At 39.7% G+C, this 23,702-nt stretch overlaps 1 protein-coding gene across 2 annotated transcripts in view; it reads right to left on the bottom strand.

Annotated features, from left to right (window-relative positions):
* Positions 1-22,379, bottom strand: part of Pdk3 (pyruvate dehydrogenase kinase 3) — a 79,419-nt gene extending 57,040 nt beyond the window's left edge. Inside the window, exons 1-2 of one of the 2 annotated variants that reach the window (XM_060376732.1) lie at positions 22,029-22,379; positions 3,875-4,016 (exon numbers count right to left, since the gene is read on the bottom strand). In XM_060376732.1, the coding sequence (XP_060232715.1) occupies positions 3,875-4,016; positions 22,029-22,134 (248 nt within the window). In that variant the 5' untranslated portion in view covers positions 22,135-22,379. Of the gene's footprint in view, positions 1-3,874; positions 4,017-13,016; positions 13,038-22,028 lie in introns of those variants that run through there. The other variant, XM_060376733.1, reaches the window with a different exon arrangement.
* Positions 22,380-23,702: the final 1,323 nt, after the last annotated feature.

Below are 23,702 nucleotides of genomic sequence, written 5' to 3'. Positions count from 1 at the left end.
AATATTATTATAGTAATAATAAACTCTTAAATGTGACAATTATATCATGGTTTTCTAAGAGTTATCCCCAGAGATCTGTGTTAAAGTATTTGTGGGCATACTGTCAACTTCAATCCAAATGTTTCAGAAAAAGCAAATTTTTGTACGATGTCAATGTATAAAAGGAACTATCTGAAATACATCCTCAAATACTCTTGTAGTTATTTGGGAAGAGAATTCCAATGAGAAAGCACATGCTACAGAAATCAATGGGTATATTCAATAAGGTACTTTCTTGTAGTCACTGACTACACTTCTAAAATCCCTTCTATGTCCGCATGCTTCTTTTTCCCACTCACATTTCCAGCTTTTCCTTTCTCCTGTAACAGTTCTTTATTAAAACACGGATGCTGTTTTATTCATCTTGCTTGCTCCTAATACCTAAGACATGGTTAGTAATACACGATTAAAGAAAGAAAAATAAAAATGTCCAAGGCAAGGGGACTTTTAAAGAAAAAGATGATCTCGTTAGATATTTGCAGTCAAAAACTGTTGGTTCTAATGATTAGTAACAACGATGGAATGTACTGGAGGTTGAAGAGTTGCTGGCCAGATGATCTTACAGAAGTAATTCCTCTATAAGGTTACAGGAGCCTCAGTACAAACTTGTAGACCCAGAATCTTGTGCTAGTCAATAACAGGCAACCATTCAAAAGACATTTTCCTTAGTAATTCCCTAGCTCTAGCCATTCCATTTTGATCCTGACTTTTCCATTTCTTTTATGCATATGTATATATCATGTAATATGCATATACACACATATTCATATTCTCTTCCCCATTCAAGGTGGGAAACAGAACATAAACATGAATTACAAAAGAGCAAATATAGCCAAATGTTATCAGTGAAGCTGGATGAAGGTGTTTGGAAATTCTTTCTACTGGTTTTGCAATTCATAAGCAGGATTTTTTTTTTTTTTAAATAGAATGTGTAAGAAAATCAGTGGACTTGGAGAGGGGCAGGGAGGAGATGAGGGAGGCAGAGTGGGATTGGGAGGGGGGCTACAGCTAGGATACAAGCAAATAAAATGTAATTAATGTTAAAAATAAAAATTTAATTAAAGAAAGAAATGGCATGCATAGTCTGAAGCAGACATGGATAATGGAGAGGACACCAAGAAAGCTTTAAGAGTCTATACTTCACCGTGCCAATGTATATCTGTATATATGTGTTTGTGTAAATTTGTCAACTTGCTATTTACTCCTGGTTACTTGTACAGTACCTAGACCTTCAAACTTCCAGGACAGAAGTATCTTTTGTCACTCATAAGAAGCACCTATGGCTCACATTTGTGTTATTCTAATGAAGTCACTTAGGGTGGGGTCTCTTGATCAAAACCATGAGCAAGTGACTGGAGAGCTGAACTTGTTTGAGGTCTACTCCCTGACCTCTGTGGAGGCATGAGGCCTAGAAATGAAGCTCTATAAAAACTCCTGAGTTAGGAGATTCAGAATGCTTTGTGTTAAACACCTGGAGGCACCAACAGAGCACACTCAATAAAGGTATGTACACTAAGCAGCCACACCAGCATCTTGTCTGACATATTTCTTCCATTTTGCTGCTTCTCAGTTGTATCTTTTCCAATGAGTTCTGTGATCAACTTTAGCAAATTATCAAACCTCCGAGGTGGGTCGTGGAAACTCAGTGTACAAGCCAGTCAGTCAAAGGCATGGACGATCCAGTATTACAATTGGCATCTGATGTGTGGTGTCAGTCTTTAGGGACTGAGCCCTTAAATTGTGGAGTCTGTGCTGACTTCAGATACTTAGTATCAGGATTGAACAGAGTTCCTCAATACTCAGCTGATGTCTGGAGAATCAGAGAATTGGTTAATGCTGGAAAACATTTCAGAAGTAACTGCTACATAAGCAATGGGAACTGGTTAATTGCTAGCACCTACCAGATCAATGGAATTGCCTTTGCCGACCTAATATCCTCAACATTGTAGTCCCTGACAGTGACTTATACTTTCTACAGCAAAACTTCCAGTGATGGTCTTGAAGCAATAAAGAAATCTCACTCAAACAAGTATTTGTTGCTCCTTCCTTCTAAAACAAGCTATGAATCCAAAGCAAAATGCAACTATAATACCAAATCTGTAGTCATTGTTTCTCTGATCTTTTCTGCAACCCAAGGACTCTGTGCCTTATAGACAGGAGCTTCTTGTTGCTTTTCTGGAAAGGGGAGTAAGACATTGAATCTGTGAGAACATCTAAAACTGTGGATAGTGGAAGAAGTCCCAAGATGTGTAAGTATGAGATGGAGTCCTGAGTGAATGCATGTTGTTGACATAAGCATGGCCTTTCAAGGATGCCAATGCCTCAGACTCATGGGAATGGCAAAGCCATCCCCTGGTCCTTGTGTGGAGTTTGACAGTGTATACAGAAAATGTCCACTGAGGTTTCCTACTCTCGGGTATTTAAGGACTCAGACTGTTTGCTTACAGAGACACCCCCTCCCCCCCATACACCTAGAACAGCTAAACTTGCCTCCTAATTCAGCTGTCCACCATAAATCTGCCTCCTTACTTCAGGGCTGATGTTGGTAAACATCAAAATGCATGGCTTACAAGACCCTAGCCTTCTTGTATATATATTGGTCTATCATTTCTTCATTCCCTGTCATCTGCGTAAGGTCACTCCTTAGGTCATGCAAGGTCATAGCATAAAATAGTGCTTTTCAGAAGAACGTATATTATTCTTGAGAAATGGCTGTTGAATGCCCATTCTCTATCAAAAGCCAGGCCACAACAAACTCTCTGAATGTGAGCTAGTTTTCTAGCCCACGGTGATTTCTTATGATGGTCCTCTATACCAGTCAACTCCACCCACCCATCCAGGAATAGTACAAGACAGATAGCCAGCATTTCCTGCCTGTTTCTTTGTTCTCAACACTGTTCTTGACTAGCAAAACATATGCTACCTAGTCCTTGCAGTCCTCCAGGTTTATCCAGACACTTCCACCATGCTTTTGTAGCAGAGTAGACCAAACATGCAAATCCCTGTCTGAAAATATACCACCTTTTCCTACAGCCTCCCATTCAATGATCTTAGCTAGGAGGGAAGAGTCATCACAACCTCCACTCCCTCTGTTAGAGAATACATGTTTTACAATCAGAGCTATATCTGATTTAACTTTAAGGTATTTTATTCGACAGATGCAGCACAGCATGGAGCTGATATTTTTTCATGTGAGGTTCCCCTGTAAATAACTTGACTTGTTTTAAAAAGTATTTTCCTCAGGGAAGACCTTTAAAACAAAAATAAAAGAGGCAAGGCAGAGACTTACTAAAAGTAGAAAATATCTCCCTATCCAAAGGATGGCAAATGGCCTAGGCATGTAGCTCAATCAGGAGTGCTTACCTAGCCTTCTATGTTGTCAAAGCCCTACTTCAATCCCCAGTAACTGGGCATGGTGGCACATGTGTGTACTCGCAAGGCCCAGAAGGCAAGAGGATCAGAGGTCATCTAGGCTACAGACTGAATTCAAGGCCAGTCTGGGATATTGAGACACTGCCTCAAATTTTTTTTTAAATGAAAGTGGATCCACTGATACCTGGATCAGTGCCAGGTATAAAGGAATTGCACTGCCATTCCTTTATATTATTCCCTAATTTTTTTTTCATTGAGGAACCATGTATATAACAAAGAAAAAAAATGAAAAGGTAAGAAAGTATCTTATGGTTTAAGATACTTTCACTAAAGTTTTTAAATGAATAGTTAAAACAAAAGTTCTTAAATGCAAAGGAAAACCTAGCTATCCTGAACGACTCATTCCCAGACAGACCATATGTACACCTCCAAGCATTGTTGGGTACTCACAACATTTACTTACCAACTCTGAACTAATCCCACTGAAGGTCGGTTCAATAAGTTATCTGGCAAAAGATTAACTTCTCTCATTGTGTTAGCCAGTCGCACAGGAAGCTCCTTGCGCAGAAACATATATGAAGTTTTTTCACATGCATTATCTCTTCCTATTAAGAGATGAAAAAAATTCCATAAAATTAACATCCAGGGACATAAGATGCTCTCATGTTAACAAAATTACTACTGGACAGAAAAAAAAAATTTAATTCTAACTACATTTTAATTCTCTGAAATAGCAAGTTTAAGAAAACTGCTGGGGCTGGAGAGATGGCTCAGAAGTTAAGAACACTGGCTGTTCTTCCAAAGGTCCTGAGTTCAATTCCCAGCAACCACATGATGGCTCACAACCATCTATAATGAGATCTGGTGCCCTCTTCTGGTGTGGAGGCATACATGCAGGCAGAATACAGTATCCATAATAAACAAAGAAATCTTAAAAAAAAGAAAAATAAAACTGTTTGATTAGAAGAGAAAAGAAACATTTATTCCAAGAGGAAACTTTGAAAGCAGTTTATTTTTCTTAACACATATATGTAACTAGTGTTGCTGACCACAATATAAAAGTGACCTGGAATATAATTTGGGTTTGTTTGCAAATAAACACTGTGGAAAAATCGCCAAGTACAGAAACAACACAATATGTAAAGCCACTATTGTTCATTGGGGTTTTCTGGGAGGCAACATGCTTCACTCATTTTGTAACTAGTCCTACTGTGTGCCAACCATTTGTTACAAGTTTTCTTCCAACATAAAGGAACACATTGCTCTGCCACCCTGGAAGCAGAAGCTCTGTGATTCCAAAAAGGGGCTCTAAGCCACATGGCTAGTATGTCTCAAACACATAGCCTGCAACATACTCCTAGGTAAACGACCCTCTATGATAAGGCCAAGAAGGAAAAGCGTATCATACAGAGAAGGCCAGTGAGGGAAGGCAGCCACAGCAACCAAGGGGCATGTGACCTCTCATGTGCAACAGCAGAAACTGAGACTACAATAATGGCTCCTGGAGGAGCTGAAGTTAAAAGAAGTAAGCTCTAGTGTAATGCTGCACAATATGGCCAACAATCGTCTACCATGTATTTCAAAAGACTAGAAGGAATTTAAAAGTTTGACACAAAGAAAGGGTCAATGTTTAAGGAGACAAATATGCTTAACCTGATGTTAACATTATGCAAACTTATGTCATGTGATGGACGTTATATGCCACTCCATTAATGATTCATGTAAACAGACTAGGTTAGCATATAACAGATTTTTAAAAAGTCAAAGACAAGATATGATCGGGGACTCTTCTGGAGATGGTTGTATGCATTCACATAAACAGGGAAGGATGAGAAAAGGCCACCTAAAAAAGGAAACCTGAGCCTTTCCCCCAACTGTCTTGTGGCCAGAGCAGTTCCCTAACACTGTTACAAACTTATGGCCTAGGATAGGTGTGAAATAAAGGATATGAGCTTTGGGGAGAGAAACACCCTCTGGCTCCAAGTCATTGTGGGGTTGTGAAATATTTGCTAAGGCTTACCTTACCACACCTCTGAACTGCCCTAATTAGCTGCCTTAATCTGTAAGGCAGGGGTCAAGCTTTGTAAAGGCAACACGTAAGTACACATAGCCCTGGTCCTCCTACACTCTTTAATACTTATGGGTCTAGCCTATCTCCCCAGCACTGGCTAGCCTCCTACACTTCCTGCAGCTCTTCTGGAAAGAATCAAGACCAGTCCCGAGGGAAGGAAGTAGTGCTTTCTGAAGACTCCTCCAAACACTGATTTTTCCCTATATAAAAAGGCAGATACTGAGAGGTTCACAAAAAATATTTTCTAATGTTTTTCACTCAGTTACTGATTTCTCCCTTTCTACAAAATAAAGCTTGAGACAAAAGGACCCATTCTTTTTTTTTAATTACATTTTTATTTTTTTAATATTAGTTACAGCTCATTAACTTTGTATCCCAGCCGTAGCCCCCTCCTTCATTCCCTCACAATCCCACCCTCCCTCCCTCCCTCATCTCCTCCCTTCCCCTCACCAAGTCCACTGATAGGAGAGGTTCTCCTCCCCTTCCATCTGACTCTAGCTTATTAGGTATCTTCAGGACTGGATGCAATGTCCTCCTCTGTGGCTTAGCAAGGCTACTCTTCCCTTGGGGGGAGGTCAAAGAGCCCGCCATTGAGTTCATGAAAAGGACCTATTCTTAAAAGTCATCTATGGATCGTCTTCACCAACCTGGACCCCATTTCCAAGTTTAAACAAATGAAAATAAAATATTGGTCTCAAATCATTATTTCCTTCATTCTGAAAGAGCATATTGAAGGACTTTGGTAAGTAAATCCTTAACGGATGATTCTTTCACTTTCCCCTTAGCACTCTGATGAATATGCTACTTTCCAAGTAAGAGGGGAAGGAGTGCTAATACTCCAGAAATGAGCATCTATCAGCTACTTTATAAAGGTCATTCTGGTAGTTTTGCTTAAAAGTACATTATTCTTATTGATCCATATAATTTCAATTTTAAATGCACTAAAACACTGTTGTTGCCATAGTTAATCTTACTGGAGCTACTATCTAAGTTAAAATATAAATTTGGATTTTTACAGGCCAGAAGAAACACTCTAGATTCTGGTAAAACACACTGGCAAAAGCACTTGTTAAAACATACAGAAAATGTTGTCACTGTGGGCTAATGAAGACGAGCCTTCAATCAAGCTTCTGAAACCTCTCAGCAGCCCAGACCTTACACTCTACGTTGACCCACTTAGAAAAGTTGTAACAAGACTCTTGCTATGCCATTTTAGCAAAAGTTTCCTGCCCTCGGTTTCTGGTCTCCCTCGGTATTGATCCAATTCTTCACCCTCTATTCTAGGTATCTAAACATTCCAGACAGTTTTCAGCATGAGTCTAGTTGACCTAGCAAGAGTCTCCCCAAGCACCAATGTCTATCAGTAATTTTCTGTCCACATACCCTTTCCCCATGCACACATATATACACTGTTTTTGAGCTAAAATGTCTCCACTTGTCCAAGGTACATCGAGAGCTGAGCCCAATCTTTCTCCTCTGCTATACAATCTCACCGCAGTGGCCACTCTTGAGTAAAGTTCCTTTACCATCTGTCTTCGTTATTTTTCTCTTGCTGTGATAAAAATGTCACAATTGAGTCAACTTATAAAAGAAAGGATTGAATTTGAGGCTTATGGTTTGAAAGGGTTAGGGTCTGTGACCATCACAGCAGTGAGCATGGCAGCAGCTAGGCAGGCGTGGCGCTGGGACGAGAGCTGAGAGCTCACATCTTGAGCCGCAAACCCAAGGCAGAAGGACAAAGCCACTGGAAATAGCATGGGCTTTTAAAATGTCAAAAAAAAAAAAAAAAAAAAAAGCAGGCCACACCTAGTGATACACCGCCTCAAGCAGGCCCGTTGTCATTCAAACCACAACCACCATCTTTAACAAGTATTTGAAATAAGTTCTTAACAAGAATGTTCTAGAATGGGGAAGAAGTTAAAACACCCCTGTACCGATGAGCTATAAAAGTAGAAGTATCAGTATGAATTAAAAACTTCAAAAAACCCGAGGGGCTTTGTGTGGGGGGGGGCGGGGTTGTAGTAAAAGTTTACATGCTTAAGTTTCCCAGTCTGGTTAGGAGCAACAGATTAGAAGCACAGGGGTGGGGATGAATTAAAAGTTGTGATCAGCAAGTGCTAACCAGCAAGCCCATGTCTCTCGTCTGAAACCCATGGGACTAGATGGTTCCAGAACTGAAAGCTTTCCCAGTTTTTAAAAAGTAAAGAGTATATGCCATGGTTATGTGATATGGAATACTATATAGATACAATATAGGTATTGTGAAATATATGGCCATTTACATTAAGTAGGATACAGTCTATTATTTTAAGTCAGCTCAAATCAGATTCTGCCAAAGAGTAAGCGGAGTGCCAAAACTCAAAATTCTATTTTCAGAACATTTAGACCTCAGAATTCATATAAAATAGCAATAACAAGATCTTGCAGACTTGTTAGCTAGACTCGGTCCTGAATCTTAAGCACGTATAGACCTCTTCACCCTTCTGCATCTCATTTTAAACATCCTTCAAAGAAAAGCGCCTTCTTTACAGAGGTTTAGTGCTGGGGAGTGTTCAACACTGAACCAGATTCATTCCTTAACCTTAGAAGTAGACTTCATTAAATAGCAACCCGTAATGCCTAGCAATGTTCGAGCAGAACAGTTCAAAGCCGTGGGCAGCAACATCAAATTGTCTGCTACATGTACTGTCAGTCCTCGAAGCATGACTCTATTCCAGACTGCTGTGATCCTCACTCAGCTCATCTGACAACTGTACATCACTTCTAACAATTAAGGTGTGTTCAGTGTCTCTACCATGCACTGTCTTAAAATAAAAGTCCTAGATGGTATAGCAGTCAATCTGCACTATCTAGAAAACTCAACCTTCAGGCGCGATCTAAGAGAACCAGTTTCAGAAAGTATTTAACTCTGGTGGAACTGGATTATCAGATTGTTACAAAACCGTGGAGAGTTTTGATTTACTCTACCCAATACCACCTATCACAGCACCTTGCCTATTATTGCTTCTCAGTGACTTTTTGGATGATGCAATCTACTTGTATTTTTAATGCAAAATAGCTGAAAAAAAAAAAAGGTTTCTCTTCCTACATTCTAATTTAGCTCCAAGAACTTTTTTTTGTACTTCACTACCTTAATTATATATCAACTTAAAAAGCAGCATAAGTCTTTCTAGTTAATTAGTCAACCTAAAAATAAATGTCTGTTTTTTACAACTTTTCTGTGGCTTTCCTCATATACATTAAAGGTATTTTATCCTAGATGCTGAATACTTAACTTAAATAAAGGGGTACTAGCAGCCATTCTTATAAGAAATGTATCAAAAAATCGCTCAAAAGGGTTGTTTTTACAGGTATTATCCAATTATTCTTCCCAACTATTTGACTCCACTCCTTGCTTCCCTCTTACTTGGCTTCTCTACATTCCTTAACTCTTATTTTCTATTTTTAGTCTACACTGCTCTATGTGCTTCCTCTTATTTGATACTACTAGCTATTTTTCCCTAACATCCATTTAGATGACAAAGAGGAAACATCGAAGAGGCTTGGAAAATTCTGATTCAGCAAAGGTAAGTCATTAACTTTAAATACATCCAGAGGGATTGCTTTTCTTCCAGTTTGATGATCCTTTGATTCTCTCGGTTCTGTCTGGTTTCAGTTCTGGGGATTGAAGGCTAGGGTTTCTGCACGTACTCTCCCACTCAGTCTCTTTGTTTTTTTTTTTTTTTTTTTTGTTTTGTTTTGTTTTTTGTTTTTTTTTTATAATCTGTCTTTTCACTGGAATGTTGGAGACAGCTATTCACGTGCAGAGAGCCCTACAGTTTGCCTGGTCTAGGACAGCTCTATATAGCTTTATAGTCACCAAGGCATAGGAAGAAAGGCACAAAAATGAAAATTGGAGGAGTCCTCCACAACCAGAAGTGTCTGTCTCTGTCACCTGAAAGCAAGAGCTCCAAGACAAGGTTGTTCCACAGTAGCTGGTGTCTTAAATGAAGAGAGAAGAATAAGAATAAGAATAAAGAGAAGAAGAAGAAGAAGAAGAAGAAGAAGAAGAAGAAGAAGAAGAAGAAGAAGCAGCCAATTACTGTTTCTGTGCATAATTAAAGGAGAATGTTGAGGATGTCTTCCAAGATCTGTCTCACCGTGACTAGCATCAGTGCCCCCTAAAATATGGTTTCCTGTGAGAATTCTTGAAGGCTATCTTGGTCTCCATCTTTCAGCTCTAACACTTGGTATGGGTGGGTTAAAGAATAGCAGTAGGAGGGATCCGAGAGTGAAGGAGGCAAAGAGTAAAATGAAAAGGTACTAGGAAGGCCAGAAAAATGAACAGAATGATCCTGCTCACCCAGACAATGTTACTTTTTGATCGTAGTCTCAAGTAAATGTTGGGGTTTGGAATGCATTTTTTCCATTAACTGTAATGGACAAATTTTAAAAGGACAAGATTTAGGGTAGCCCTTTGACTTGGTTTTTCTCGGAACATGGTGACCCACATTTGCAATGCAAGCATTAGAGAAGCAGGGGCCTTACTGGTAAGCCAAACAAAATGGATGGCACCTGAGTAACCACACCCTGAAGCTGTCTTTTGGGCTTGGCACCAATGGACACACGTGCACACACAAATGCACAACTATCAGATGACCTCAGAACCCCATTTCTAAGTGATAAATACAGAGGCAATAAGGCACCATGGTGCATTCGATTCATCAGAGAGTCCTATGTACACAGAACTTATATCAGAGAGCTGTGATCAGCCAGGCTCTAGAGGTTCTCAACCTTCCTAATGATGCAGCCCTTTAACAGTCCCTCATATGTTGTGTTGACCACCAACCATAAAACTGTTTCGTTGCTACTTCTTAACTGTGGTTCTTACCTCCTGAAGCACATTATAATCACCCATTTAACTCATTTAACTCTCAGCACCTAGACACTACTCTAAAAGGTTCAATTAAGTGGCTTAGGTACAGGAACACTATAAGTTTATAGGTACGCTCAAGTAGATTCTTCTCCCGAGCAGCCATGACTGAGAACCATGAACCATACACTAACATCTAATCATATACAACTAAATGAGGAAAAGCAAATCAAAGAATCCCTCAGGCCCAAATGGTGGACACTGAACCTCTGAAATTATTTTAGCTACCTACATAGTCGAGTCTTTATTTTCATGTTACAGCTTTTTTTTTTTTCCCAGCGTTGTAGAAAACTGACCACAGATACCTTTAGTCTGCATGCCTCTCTCTTTTCATTTTCTCTTTTAGAGGACCCCAAATGGAGTCATCTGAACAAATCCACTAAGGAAGGAAATGAGCTGGACTTTACAATGTGGCAATGTCTGAGCATCCATGACAATGCACTTGTTGAAGTTTACTCCCACTTTCACTCATGCCAGCACCTCCACTCTTAGCTGTAGAAACGTGGTGGGAAGACTAGATGAACAAAAACTCAGCTCTACCCCTACTGCACATGCAATTCTCACCTGCTCAGAATTTCCATTTCCTAATTTGTAAAGTGGGTACAGCTGTGGAGAATCAAGTGGTACCACATTTTATACCAAATTTGGGTAAGGGTACTATAAATGCTAGTGGCATGTAATCCATTTTTTCCAATTGCCACATAAAGTCTACTTTAATTTCCTACTGGAATAGTTTCAGTGAAGCCAAGCTCAGATTAAAATGTAAAGAAAACTGAGTACACTGGCCAGAGACATCTACAGTGTACAAGACATTATAATGTGTGAATAGCACTAGCCATAGATGGATAGTGTCCAGCAAGGGCAATTTCTAGAGAAGAAGGGTTTCAGTGTGAAGCAGGCAGGCTTCTCCAGAAGGGATTACTCCAAACATGTGTCTCCTTCAGCACACTATGTGACAAGGACAGGAATAGTAATAGAAAAATGACCACTTCACTTTCTATTTAACTGGCAAAATCAGGAAGAAATTTAACTCAACCTATATAAAAGCTGAGCTGGGTATCAAGAAATACCTGCTACCAAACTTAAGGAAACATTCTATGTTTCTAGAGCATGCCTTCAAGAGCATGATTGTATCGAAGCCTGGGGGTGTGGTGGCACACCCCTGTAATCCCTACACTTATACAGGAGCTTGTGCACGCTCGTGTCTATCAAAATATAAGTTATTAAAGAAAGATAGGTATGTCACAATTTTCAAAAGGCCCTATTACTTTCTGACTACCACCACATGGGACAGTATTAAAACTTCATGGTGTGGGAAAATATAGAAGAGCTGGTCATTATTCCAAACACTGAGACTATCGTATACTGACCTCTAAATAGGAATAAGAAACCAAACATCACAGGTGCAAAGCAAAGGTTATGGCAGAAACCCAGATCAAGTCTAAGAATGAAATTAAATCATAGCTGGAAGAATGACCCTCAGGGAAATAAAGTACCATTGGGTTAGAACCCAAAGTGTTCAATTAGAGAGAATATTCTGTGTAACATAATTGCTTAATACTTTATGTCATTCATTCTAAGGTACAATCTTAGAAAATGAATCAATGATCAAGAGAACAGTGGCACATGCCTTTAATCCCAACACTCAGGAGGCAAGGACATGCAGATCTCTGTAAGTTAGAGGCCAGCCTGGTCTACAAAGTGAGTTTCAGGACAGCCAGGGCTACACAGAGAAACCGTACAGGATGGGGGCAGAGAAACAAAAAGGAAGAACAGTTAATATGAGCCACGACCACACTCAGTTCTGCGGAAAAGAAATATAATGGGAAATTAGCCCTCCCTGCCCTAAAGGCATATAAAAAGACACTTCAATGCTAGTTTCAATGCCAATTTACATGAAAAGGATGCAGATCATAAGAATACCAAGTGGCCCACCCATAGTCCCACTGGCATATTTTTGATGCGGTGCTAGTCAAGATGTTCTTCACTGAGTACCAACAGAAAAACATACAAGGAATTTATGCAAATGACTGAAAAATCCAGATTCCGGCTACTAAAAGTTCATGAAGAACAAAAGTTCAAGTAACAGACCTTGTGTAGCTTCTAGGTTAGGCAGTTCTATTAAAATCACAAAATCTCATTTTGGCAACTCTGTAGAGAAACAAGTACACTTAAATTCAGTGACAGTTTTATAAATTGAACCCCATAAAACCTTTCAAAGCTATTCAAATGTAAATCTTATTCAGAAACAAGACACTCCGTAAGTAAACTACCAGATTATCTGGAAAAGTCTGAGCCACCCAGTAAGTCACATTGCAGATAAGAAGAGCTGAGTGTCAGCAGGACACGGACAAACAGCTTTATCACCTAATGCACACACTGCTCACTCCTTAAAGAGGGAACTGAAACTGTCTTAGACCAGGGCTTGTCAAACTTATTTTAGAGGACCAGACAATAAGCACGTTGGGCCTTGTGAACCGTTTGTACGATCTCTGGCAACAGTTCAACTCTGCTGTTGAGAAGGAAATCACCGGTACAGCCTGTATGTAACAAATGAGTGTATCTACGTTCCAGTAAAGCTTTTAAATAAAAACAGGGAGTGGGAGGCATGATGGTACTCACCTTTAATCCCAGCACTCGGGAAGGTGGAGGCGGGTGGATCTCTGTGATTTTGAGGTCAGCCTGGTCTACAAAGAGAGCCCAGGACAGGCAAGGCTACACAGAGAAACCCTGTCTCAAAAACCCAAAAATAAAACAAACAAACAAAAAAAAAACAAACGAAAAACAGGGAGTGTCAAAACTCACGGAGTACACACAAAGAATGATTTCTGGTGTAAACAATGGATTGGAGATGATGTCGGTTTGTTAGTGATAACAATGGTTACTGGCAGCTCCTCAAGGTCCCACACTGGTACAGGATGTTGCAAGCAGCTGAGGCGGTGTGTTTGGGAAGTACAAGGGAATTCTCTGTATTTTCTACCTTTGCAGAATTTTGCTGTGAATCTAAAGATCTTAAACATCTACTAATTAAAAACAAACAAACAAACAATGAGGGGATAAAACAGATCAGAGGCATTCTTAGACAAGAATATTCCAGAAAAAGAGAGATTTACCCAACTCGAAGAAGACAGAGACCTGAGAAGCTAGGGTTGGATGGAAGGGGAGGTGGACCTCCCCTATTAGTGGACTTGGAGAGGGATGAGGAGGAGATGAGAGAGGGAGGGTGGATTGGGAGGGAAAGAGGGAGGAGGCTACAGCTGGGATACAAGCAAATAAAATGTACAAAGTAAATAAAATGTAATTAATGTAAAAAATAAAAATATATAAAAAAGAATCATCACCAAGGTAAAACAATTTAATGCACATACGATATAAAAAATGAAAGCTGTAACACTTCGTAATTGCACCCAGCAACAAAGCTAAAGTTTCCCAAATCTTGCCAACAGTCTGATCAATTTCCCAAAAGCTTAATGGGAGGAAATCACCCAGACATCAGCAAGGTCAGTAAATGAAGCTATATCCTCTTTAAAGAACTCTTATTCACTGCTAGTAGGAGTTCACAGGAGAGTAACCACTATGAGAATCAGTATGGAAGTGCCTCACAATGTCAAAATAGAATGAACATATTACCTAGCTAGCCCACTCATGTGTATAGCCAAAGAATCCCAAGTCCACAGAAATATCTGCACACCCAAGTGTATTGCTGCATTTTTAACAACAGCAGCAAAAAAAAAAAAAAAAAAAAAAAAAAGAACGGAAACAGCCATCAACAAATTCGTGTATGCATACACAAATGAATTTTAATCAGCCATAAAGAAAAATGAGTTCATGATATTTATAAGAAATGGATGGAACTGGAAATTATATTAAGCAAAAAAAAAAAATCTTTGTATGAAGATGCTAACTGTGTGTATGTGTGCATGTGTGTATGCCTGTATGTTAATCATGATCCCAGAGAAAGGAAATCTTAATTGGAGGGGACAGAAAAATGATGGGTAACAGAACACATGTAACATGAAAGCAAATGGGAAAAGTAGTGGGTTAGCAGGGGAGGGCAGTGGGAAGAGGAAGGTCAATGTAAGGGGATATATAGAGAAATGCTACAGTGCAATTTAACCTGTATGATATTTTTTAAAAAACCTAATAAAGCACATGAAAGACACTCAAGTGCTGTGAAGAGAGGAGATTTGTATAGCAGTCTGCTTCCTCGTAAGAAGCAGGGAGATGCTGCATTTATATGTAAGTTTAAATGTCTGTAACTGACTAATGTGACATAATGTATAATGCCATAAATGACATGCAACTCCATGTCAGGAGTTCCCACTCTTGCTTTGCAGAGAAAACTGAGCTGAGAAGCCGAGAGGCTACAAAGGAACAAGCACCTACTCTGAAAAGAAGAGTTAGAATGAAATAAAGAGAAAAAGGAACAAAAATATCTTTATTAAAATTGAGGCTGTGTAGAAGTAAACAAGAACTAAGTGTGCAGGGAATTTGCAGGGAGGGACAATAGTGGATACTGAGAGAACCAGAAATTGGCAGAAAGGCTAAAAGATAAAAGATAGAAAACAAGTACAAATGAAAATGTGAACTGTTTCCTACCAACTCACTCCACATTCAGAAGCATGTATCTTTAATTACTGCATAATAGCCCAAGATGGTCTTTTCTTAATCATTCTTAACCAGAAGAAAAAAATTCGTAAGACAAAATCACGAAGGAAATTATTGACTCAAAGAAACAACATTTAAGGGACAGAAATGACAGTTGCACAAATGGTTCAAGAACCACCATGATGTTAACAGCCATTCAAAGGTAATATATTAGTCCAAAATACAGAAACTTTACTAAAAAAGAAAATAGAACAAGACGTGTTAAGAGCTTTATTAGGAAAAAAGAAATCAGTAAAATTTCTTTTGTACATAAACTGTGATATTACAGTGGTCCCACTAAGAAATTAGCATAGTATTTGAAGCCACACTGTCCAACGGAATATGAAGTACACTACAGTTTGAAATCTTTAGCAAGTGCATTAGCATAAAATAGATGAGATTTTTAATATTTTCTTTATCCTGACTTACGTAAAATTTTTTAACACATAATCAACATGAAAGCTGTGGAGTTTAGCGCAATGGTAGAGCACTGGCCTACTATACCGTACCAAGTCCTTAGATTCAATCCTCTCATCACCTCAAAAAAGACAAAAGATATTTTACTGGTCATATATTAATTCCTCGTTTTCTATGTCTCTTACATGTATAGCAGATCACAATTTTGAAGCTATATTTCTATCATGAAGAAATGGTCTATAATTAGATTCCATAAAGCTTAGGTTTGTGAAGGTAAATTTTTATTTCCAAAGTGCTATAAACATATTGAAATTAACTGAGGAATGCAGAGATAAGTCAGTCAGTAAAGTGCTTGCTTCACAAACATGACAACCAGAGTTCCATCCCCCAGAACATACATAAAAATGTCAGGCACCCATGGGTAGGGTGAGTGGATGGGGGTGGCGCATGCCTATAATCCTAGCACTGGGGAGGCAGAGGCAGATGGATCCAGAGGCACATTCCAGGACAGCCAGGGCTATTACACAGAGAAACCTTGTCTCAAAAAAACAAACATCAAAAAGTCAGGCATGGTGGCTTAGACTTACAATTCTCATGCTGGAGGGGCAGAGACAATCAGATCACTGTGGCTCTCTGGTCTACTTGGTGAGGTCCAGGCGAGGGAGAGATTTTCTCTCAAGAAACAAAGTAGCTAGTTCCTAAGGAAGGAGAGCCAAGGTTGTCCTCTGGCCTCCACACTAATACACACACATGCATCCCAACACCTCCACATAACACAGTTTTACAATGAACTGAATCAAGTCTGCATTCTGTTTAAATTAAATCAATTCACTTTCTCGGCCACCCTAGCTACACTTCAGCTGCTCAAGAGGTTCATGGGGGTAACAGGCAGTGACCATACTTAGACAAAGGAAGGAAATGAAGTGAGGCTGGATGACTTGGAAGTTAAGAGCAACTGTTGTTCTTGCAGAGGACCCATTTTCCATTTCCAGCACCTACACAGTGACTCACAACCATCCTTAACTCCAGTCTGGGGAGATCTGACCTCCTTGTCTGACCAAGCACACATGATGAACACACATGCAAGCAAAATCCTTACACACCTAAAATAAAAATAACTTTAAAAGTTACAGAAAGGAACTCCTAACAAGTGAAATAAAAATTCAAACTTAAGTATTAATTAAAATGAATATGGTAAAATAAAGCAATAAATTATTTGACAGGAAAAAATTAAGGCAATAAAAACAAAAGGGGAAATTATAGATGCTTACCATTATGTATGACAGATCAATTGATTTATACCAGTTATCAATTATATCAATTGATTTATACATTCAGGCTAAAATTACCATATAAAAGCAGTCAAGTATTATAAGGCAAAAACCAGCTTTACATTTAGAGAAATATTGAAAGCAAAGTAATTCAGAAAAACTGAAAAGAAAAAAGAAGAAAAGAAGATGGAAAACTGGACCTCAACATCAAATAAGGCTGAATCCAGACCAAAAGCATTAAACTAGTAATGCTAAAGGCTACAGCATGACACTTAATAAGTATCAAGGATCACATTAGCAATCATATGACAAAAACTAGACACATGTGGAAAAACAGAATCCTATTAAAAGACTCTTAACTTCTCTCATGTTTGATCCACAACCAATCAAACAGATTTAAGATATAAAAAGTTATAAAAAGCCTAAACAACAATATGGTATATATAATTCTGTAACCTGAGAAGAGAGAACAGCCTTTCTGCTGCTCAAGGAACACTCCCAGGAAATAACCACATACACAACAAACATCAATAAATCAGAAAATTTAGAGAACATTCTACAATTGTGCAACAAAACTAAAGATAATTAGCATATATAATAAACCTACAATGGAAGTTTCAGCACTCTCAAATTAATCCTAATTCATGAAAAAATAAACATCTTCCAGGATATGGAAGAAATGGGGTGAGGGTCAAATACGCCCATCAGCTTCTAAAGCACTGATCAGAGGGCTAGCTAACAGCCTTAAAAAACAGAAATAAAAGGGCTGAAGAAATGGGTTAGCCATTAACATCACTGGTTGCTCTTCCAAAGGACGTGGGTTCAGTTTCCAGTACCTACAAGGTAGCTCACAACAGTCTGTAACTGCTGTTCCAGGGGAATCTGACTTCCTCTTCTGTCCTTTGCATGCACCAGGCAAGCAAGTGGTAAACAGACATACATGCAGGCAAACACCTATGTACATAAAATAGAATTAAAATTAAAACAATAGAAAAGACCCAAAATAAAAGGCAATGACAAAAAAGAAAGCAGTATCCAACTTTTTGAAAAAAAGGAAAGAACAAGAACGAAATTGATTTAAGCATATCAAAGAGACTGAAGGTCAAGGTTAAGCATGAACTGGAAGATAAAAGCCATAAAACTAAGAAAATAAATTTAACCAAATAAACCACCTGGTAACTGAATCAAGAGGAGGGTGGAAGTCAGGCCTGTTGCCTTATGCTTGTAATTCACTCAAAGAAGTTGAGACTGGGGCTGGTTAAGAGTACTGGTTGTACTTCCAAAGGTCTTGAGATCAATTCTCAGCAATCAGATGGTGGTTCATTACCAGCTAAAATGAGATCTGGTGCCTTCTTCTGGCATGTAGGCACACATGCATGTAAAATGCTGTATAAACAATAAATAAATAAAATATTAAAAAAAAAAAAGTTGTGACACAGGAGCCACTAAGAGTTTAAGGCCAAGCCAGGCATGGTGGCACGTGCCTGTAATCCCAGCAGTCTGTGGGGCAGGGGCAGGTGAATTTTTTGTGAGTTTGAAGACAGCCTGGCCTACAAAGCAAGTCCTGGAGGCTACACAATGAAACCCTGTCTCAAAACAACAACAACAAGAGAGTTCAAGGACAGTTTGGGCTACATAGCAAAGATGAAACCCTACCTAAATTAAAGATTAGAGATGAAACCCTACCTAAATTAAAGATTGGGGGAAGCATGGAGAATAAAGACAAAAAAACATTAAGACTGTTAAGACTACTCTCAAAGCTACATTTGTGGTGCACACCTCTAATCCTTGTGCTCAGAAGACCATGGAAGAGGATTGTGAATTCTAGACTAGCTTGGCTACACAGTAAGACTGAGTCAATAAATAAATAAATAAATAAAAACATCCAGGCATGGTGACACATGTCTTTAATCCTAGCACTCAGAAGGAAGGGGTAGACAGATCTCTTGAGGCCAGCCTGGTATACACACGGTTTTCCAGACCCTGTCTCAATGAATAAGTAAGATCCTACCAAGCTCCAATCCAATGGTCACAAAGATAGCTCTGGTTAAATTAAACGAAACCTAAAACAATCCAAAAGCTATGAAGCTAGGAAAAGGGCTGTGGGGTGGGGGTTGATAGAAATGGGAGATGGATAAAAGAGGAATGGGGGAGAAAGTAGTAAGAATGCATTATATACATTTATAAACTTATCAAAAGACAAACAAAAATTTTAAAAGCACAAAAAAAGCAAGCTCCTAAATGGAGAGAAGTTATCTAATCTATCCAAACTGGCCAGAGCATATTGATGAAAATTATGATTTTCTAGAAAAATCTATTCTAACAAACTCCAGATACACAGAAAATCTACACAGACCAACATCATAGAATAGAGAAACTTGTGGAAAGTTTTATAGGATTGTTTTACCAAATCTTTAAAGAACAGTTAACTCAAAAGAATATATCTTAGTTGAAAAAAAAAAAGTCTTTCTGAAACAAACCTAACTTTGGTTTAAAAAAAAAATTAACAGCCTGCATATGTAAACACCTACAAACAACACAAGGCTTTCAGTATACCCAAGACTTCAAACTATCCCTTCTACTTCCATATGTTTCCATTTTTTCATAATGAAAAGCCAGGATAAAGTCTACTTGAAGAAAAAAAAAACATTCTATGTAAACATGATTTTTCACCTGTCAAAAGTGTGACAACCATGTAGTGAAATACAGGAAAACAGGTACTCTGTCTCAGAAATTTCCAGTAAGTACGCAAACAGAAAACTCCTATGGAAAGGAATTTGTTAACAATTATCAAAATTACAAATGTGCATCCTCCTTGATGTAGCAAGGTCATCTTTAGGAATTTTTCTTCTGTCTACTCCCAGACATGCTTGAAATTATAATATACACAGCAATTCACTGTAGCACTTCTTGTCATAGCAAAGTCTAGAAACATCCCACTAGTCATCTAATTATACTACAACCATATGAACTCTCCGAAGTCATAAAAAGCCATAAAAAGGAAAAGGAAGTGTACAGATACATATAAGGGAAGTTCTTTTGTATTAAGTTTAAAAAGCAAAATACAAATAAAAGTATACATGCAACTTACACAAAAAAATTGCAAGACTAATAAGAAGTAGGAAACAGGCTTTTTCTGCCTAGGTCTTTTTGCACCTTTTGAATTTGGAACCATGTAGCTGTCGTCTTGAGCCAAAAAAGAACGTATAATTTTTGATGTTGGGTATTTTTTTTTAATCTTGCCCTTGGGAATGGTACTACAGTACTACCTTTGTAAAATGATACTCCACTTAGAATGCTTGTTATTCTTGCAGACAAGAAATTCTTATTTTAAAGGGCTTAAACAAATACTCCACCCAGAAGAAAGAAGAACAGCAAATCAGCCAGAAATGCACCTAGTTAATGGTCTTTAACCTTGGTGATGCTTTAGAATGACCCGAGGGTCTTCTAAAAATACCAGTGCCCTACACCCTACCCACATGCTACCAAAACCAGAAATTCAGGCCATGGGGCGCTGGTCCCAAACCACTGTTCTCAAGGCTTTAAAATAGTGAACATTTGTTTCTATATACTCACCCTATAGGATTATCCACAATAACACTATTCCCAACTGTAGTTTTCCTACTCAAATAACATCCTTGCCTACATACCTATTAACACTGGAGACACAACCACAGAAATAAATTAAATGAAATTTCAGGCACACTATTCAAACTATCATGAACTTGGAAGGTGGGAGTGGACAAGATTTCTTTTGTTCTTTTTCCTGGGAATTAAACTGTCTCAGTTTACCCAAACAAAAGGTTCTTATGTTCACAAAAATCTCTAACCTTAAGTTAGAAAAACATGCCTATTTATTGCAATAGCAACATTTTCGTTTTAAGTTGTGAAGTCAGGACCTGCCTCAAACCTACAAAGCTCTACAAGCACGGTGGGTAAGAAAGTGTGATGGGTACAGGCGCTTGCTGCCTGACAGCAGTTTGATCTCGGGATCGCATGGTTGAAGGAGAGAACTCCCACAAGTTGTCCTCTGACCTCTACAGATGCACCATGACATATATGTGTGCTCACACAAACACAAAACCATACATACATAAAATGTTTAAGAATAAATACACTTCATAAGTAGCCAGAGAGAAAGATTTTACAAGTAGACAGAGAGAGGGAGTTTGAAAATAAAACTTAAGATGCAAATGCCAAATTCACACTCATCTTTGATTTTCATCATCAGTCTTTGGCAACTTCTAAAACTCAATCTGGTATCAACCTTAAATCCATAACCTATATACCTCTTTTTCCATCCTGTATGTTTCCTCCAAGTATAGGCAACGTCACATTTTGCAAATCTGGTCCTCCCAGAAGGTTTTACCTATTTTGCACTTTTTTTATACCGAAATAACACCATCCTGTAATATTTAAATCAAATGAAATTAACAGATCTAGGCATTGGGTGTCTACGTCATTTTGATTTTCCTTTGGGAATGCTGAGTTCCATTTTTTGTTTTATTTTCAGGTGTTTCAAAAGCACATTCGGCCTGCTGGAGTTGGAATGACATCCTCTGGGGAAACATGATTGATCAGTTAATGGAAGGTGGTAGAATCTATTCCTAAATGGCGTCAGGCCTTATTGGGGGTTCTCTCCTCTCCCTCCCCACCCCAATCCATGTAAACTAAGTATTAACCCAAGCTGCTAACAGGATGTAAGGGACATCAAGGAAAGGTGCTCATACTTAGGCTGGAGTTGTCCTAGAAGCCCTCCTCTGCAGCCAGGAGCCCACAGGTCAACTCTTGCCCAGTATCTAAGGCATTTGCAGCCCAGGACTGTGACTTTTTTTACGTCATAATCACAATGTTGACGTTCAGGCTACCCCACACCTTACAGCAGAAAAGGAACAAAAAGCTGTTGCATAATTTACTCAACCTCAAGGTGTTTCTAAACACGTCTTAGCCAACCATTAAGAAGCTCTAAAAATAAAAACGTTTAAGAGATCTCTTTCTGAAGTTTTAAGGGCAGTGTAGTTTGAGTGAAGTATATCTGAAGCTAATGATGGATGGCTGGGAAGTTCTGACTGGGATGAGGGAACTAGGACGAAACTGGGCAAGGGGTTATCAGGCCCTGCCCCTCCACCTCCCTAAACCCGAAACCTAAGCCCCAGGAGGGCTCCCAGGCATCCAAGCCATCACCCCTCCCAGAGATTCCCACGGACTTTGCCTTGAGGCTGGAGAGCCCCAGCAGCAAACAGATTAAGGATGGCGGCTCCTTCCGGCATTGGAGGTGGGTGCAAAGCATCGCACTCACCGAAGTCCAGGAACTGTTTGATAGACAGTGGCGACGGCGAGAAGCGGGAGTAGCGCTCTATCTGCTTGGGCACCGGCTGCTTTAGCAGCCGGTAGAAGAGCCGCATCCTCACCCGGGCAGTGCGCAGATCCCCCCCAAGACGTCCAGGACCGCCGCAGAGGCCGCCGACGCCGAACCACAAACGCGGAGGCGGCGCCGGAGGGGCTTCACCTCCACCTGGGGCTCGGCCTCTGCGCCACCAGCTAAGTCTCCGCCGCAGCAGCAGCACCTAACACAAGCACCGGCAGCAGTCAGGCGGTCGTGGCCCGCTGCCCGAGGCCCCTTAAGCCCCGCCTCTTGCAGGCGGGGTCTGCCGCCGCACGTACGCGGCGCGCGTGGGCTGTGAGGGGCACGGGGGTAGCGTGCACAAACCTCCCGCCCTCGCCCGTGGCTCTCGGACTTGTCCCCCAGCGAGCCTGCTCGCTGGTCCCGCCCCGGATTAGGTCTTCAGAGGCTGAAAAGTGCTCTGGAGACCTGGAGGACGCCGGGATCCCGCGTCCTGAAACTAGATCTTTAGCTCTGCCCTAGGCCCCTCTTCCGGAAGGCCCTTCTCAGATCAGCTGACTGCTCTGCTTTAAGTTGTTCCTTGCAGTCCTACGTTTGTGTTTATTTTTGTTTTGTTTTGTTTTCAAATTCATGGTTTGTGTCATACCCCCTCGCCCCCAACAGTTTACAGAATTAAGTGGAAGCTACTGGTTTACCCCAACCCCGGCCACTGAACAAAATTCACTGTAATATCAGTTAACCTGGCCTCAGGAGCTCTGCTCCCTGTCTGCCCACCTTCACTCTGGTGAATACCTTTGGACAGGATTGTAACAATACAGGACTGTTACATCACTGGCGGTGGTTCCTGGCCCTGTACCAGTAGTTAACAACTGGGCCAATAAATGCACACGATCAGGTCACTATTTCATGCCCCTCTCATCACTATCACCATTGCATTAATCAATTACAAATCCAGGTCAATTAACACTTAGTTGCCATGCTTCCTAGATTCCCTCATCCCAAAACAGTTCGTTGGGATTAATCATAGTTATTTCATTGCCTCCATATCCACATCCCTTAGAGAGGCTCAAATTAGAGGCACGACTATTCTCCCACAAGCCCTCACTACCGGAGAACTCTGCCTCAGTTTCACCACTACTACCACTTTGGTACAGGAATATGTTTACACAGTGCTCAGTTTTCTGTGCATTTACAGTGAACTTGTATTCACGGCTCAGTATGTGAAATCGGTATTTCCTAACGTGGATATATGAAATAACTGCTTGTATTAGCCATGACCACCAAACAATTTTTTTTTGGTAATGTGTAAACATCAACTAGAAGGAAGGATAAAAACATTCTTCTTGACCTGATTATTAACATAAAGCTTTTATGCCTTCATTTGGGTATGTACCCCCTTCTTCGCTTTATGACATTGTCGGACCTCTGCTCTTTGAATTTAAAGAAAGATAAATAGCACATGCATACAGAGACATCCCGTATTTCCAGATTTACAAGTGTATCATATGCATGCTACCTGGACTACTCTGTGTTTCCCATTCAAAGCAAAGCTTAAAGAGACTTGGTAACAACCTTTCTAAAGAGCAGTTTTACCGACAAAACAGAGTACTAACTGCAGTTAGGAGAGCA

Source organism: Meriones unguiculatus, assembly GCF_030254825.1.
Source record: "Meriones unguiculatus strain TT.TT164.6M chromosome X unlocalized genomic scaffold, Bangor_MerUng_6.1 ChrX_unordered_Scaffold_30, whole genome shotgun sequence".
Classification (NCBI taxonomy): domain Eukaryota; kingdom Metazoa; phylum Chordata; class Mammalia; order Rodentia; family Muridae; genus Meriones; species Meriones unguiculatus.
The sequence above is the reverse complement of the archived record's forward strand: the minus strand, read 5'-3'. Positions and strand labels throughout refer to the sequence as shown.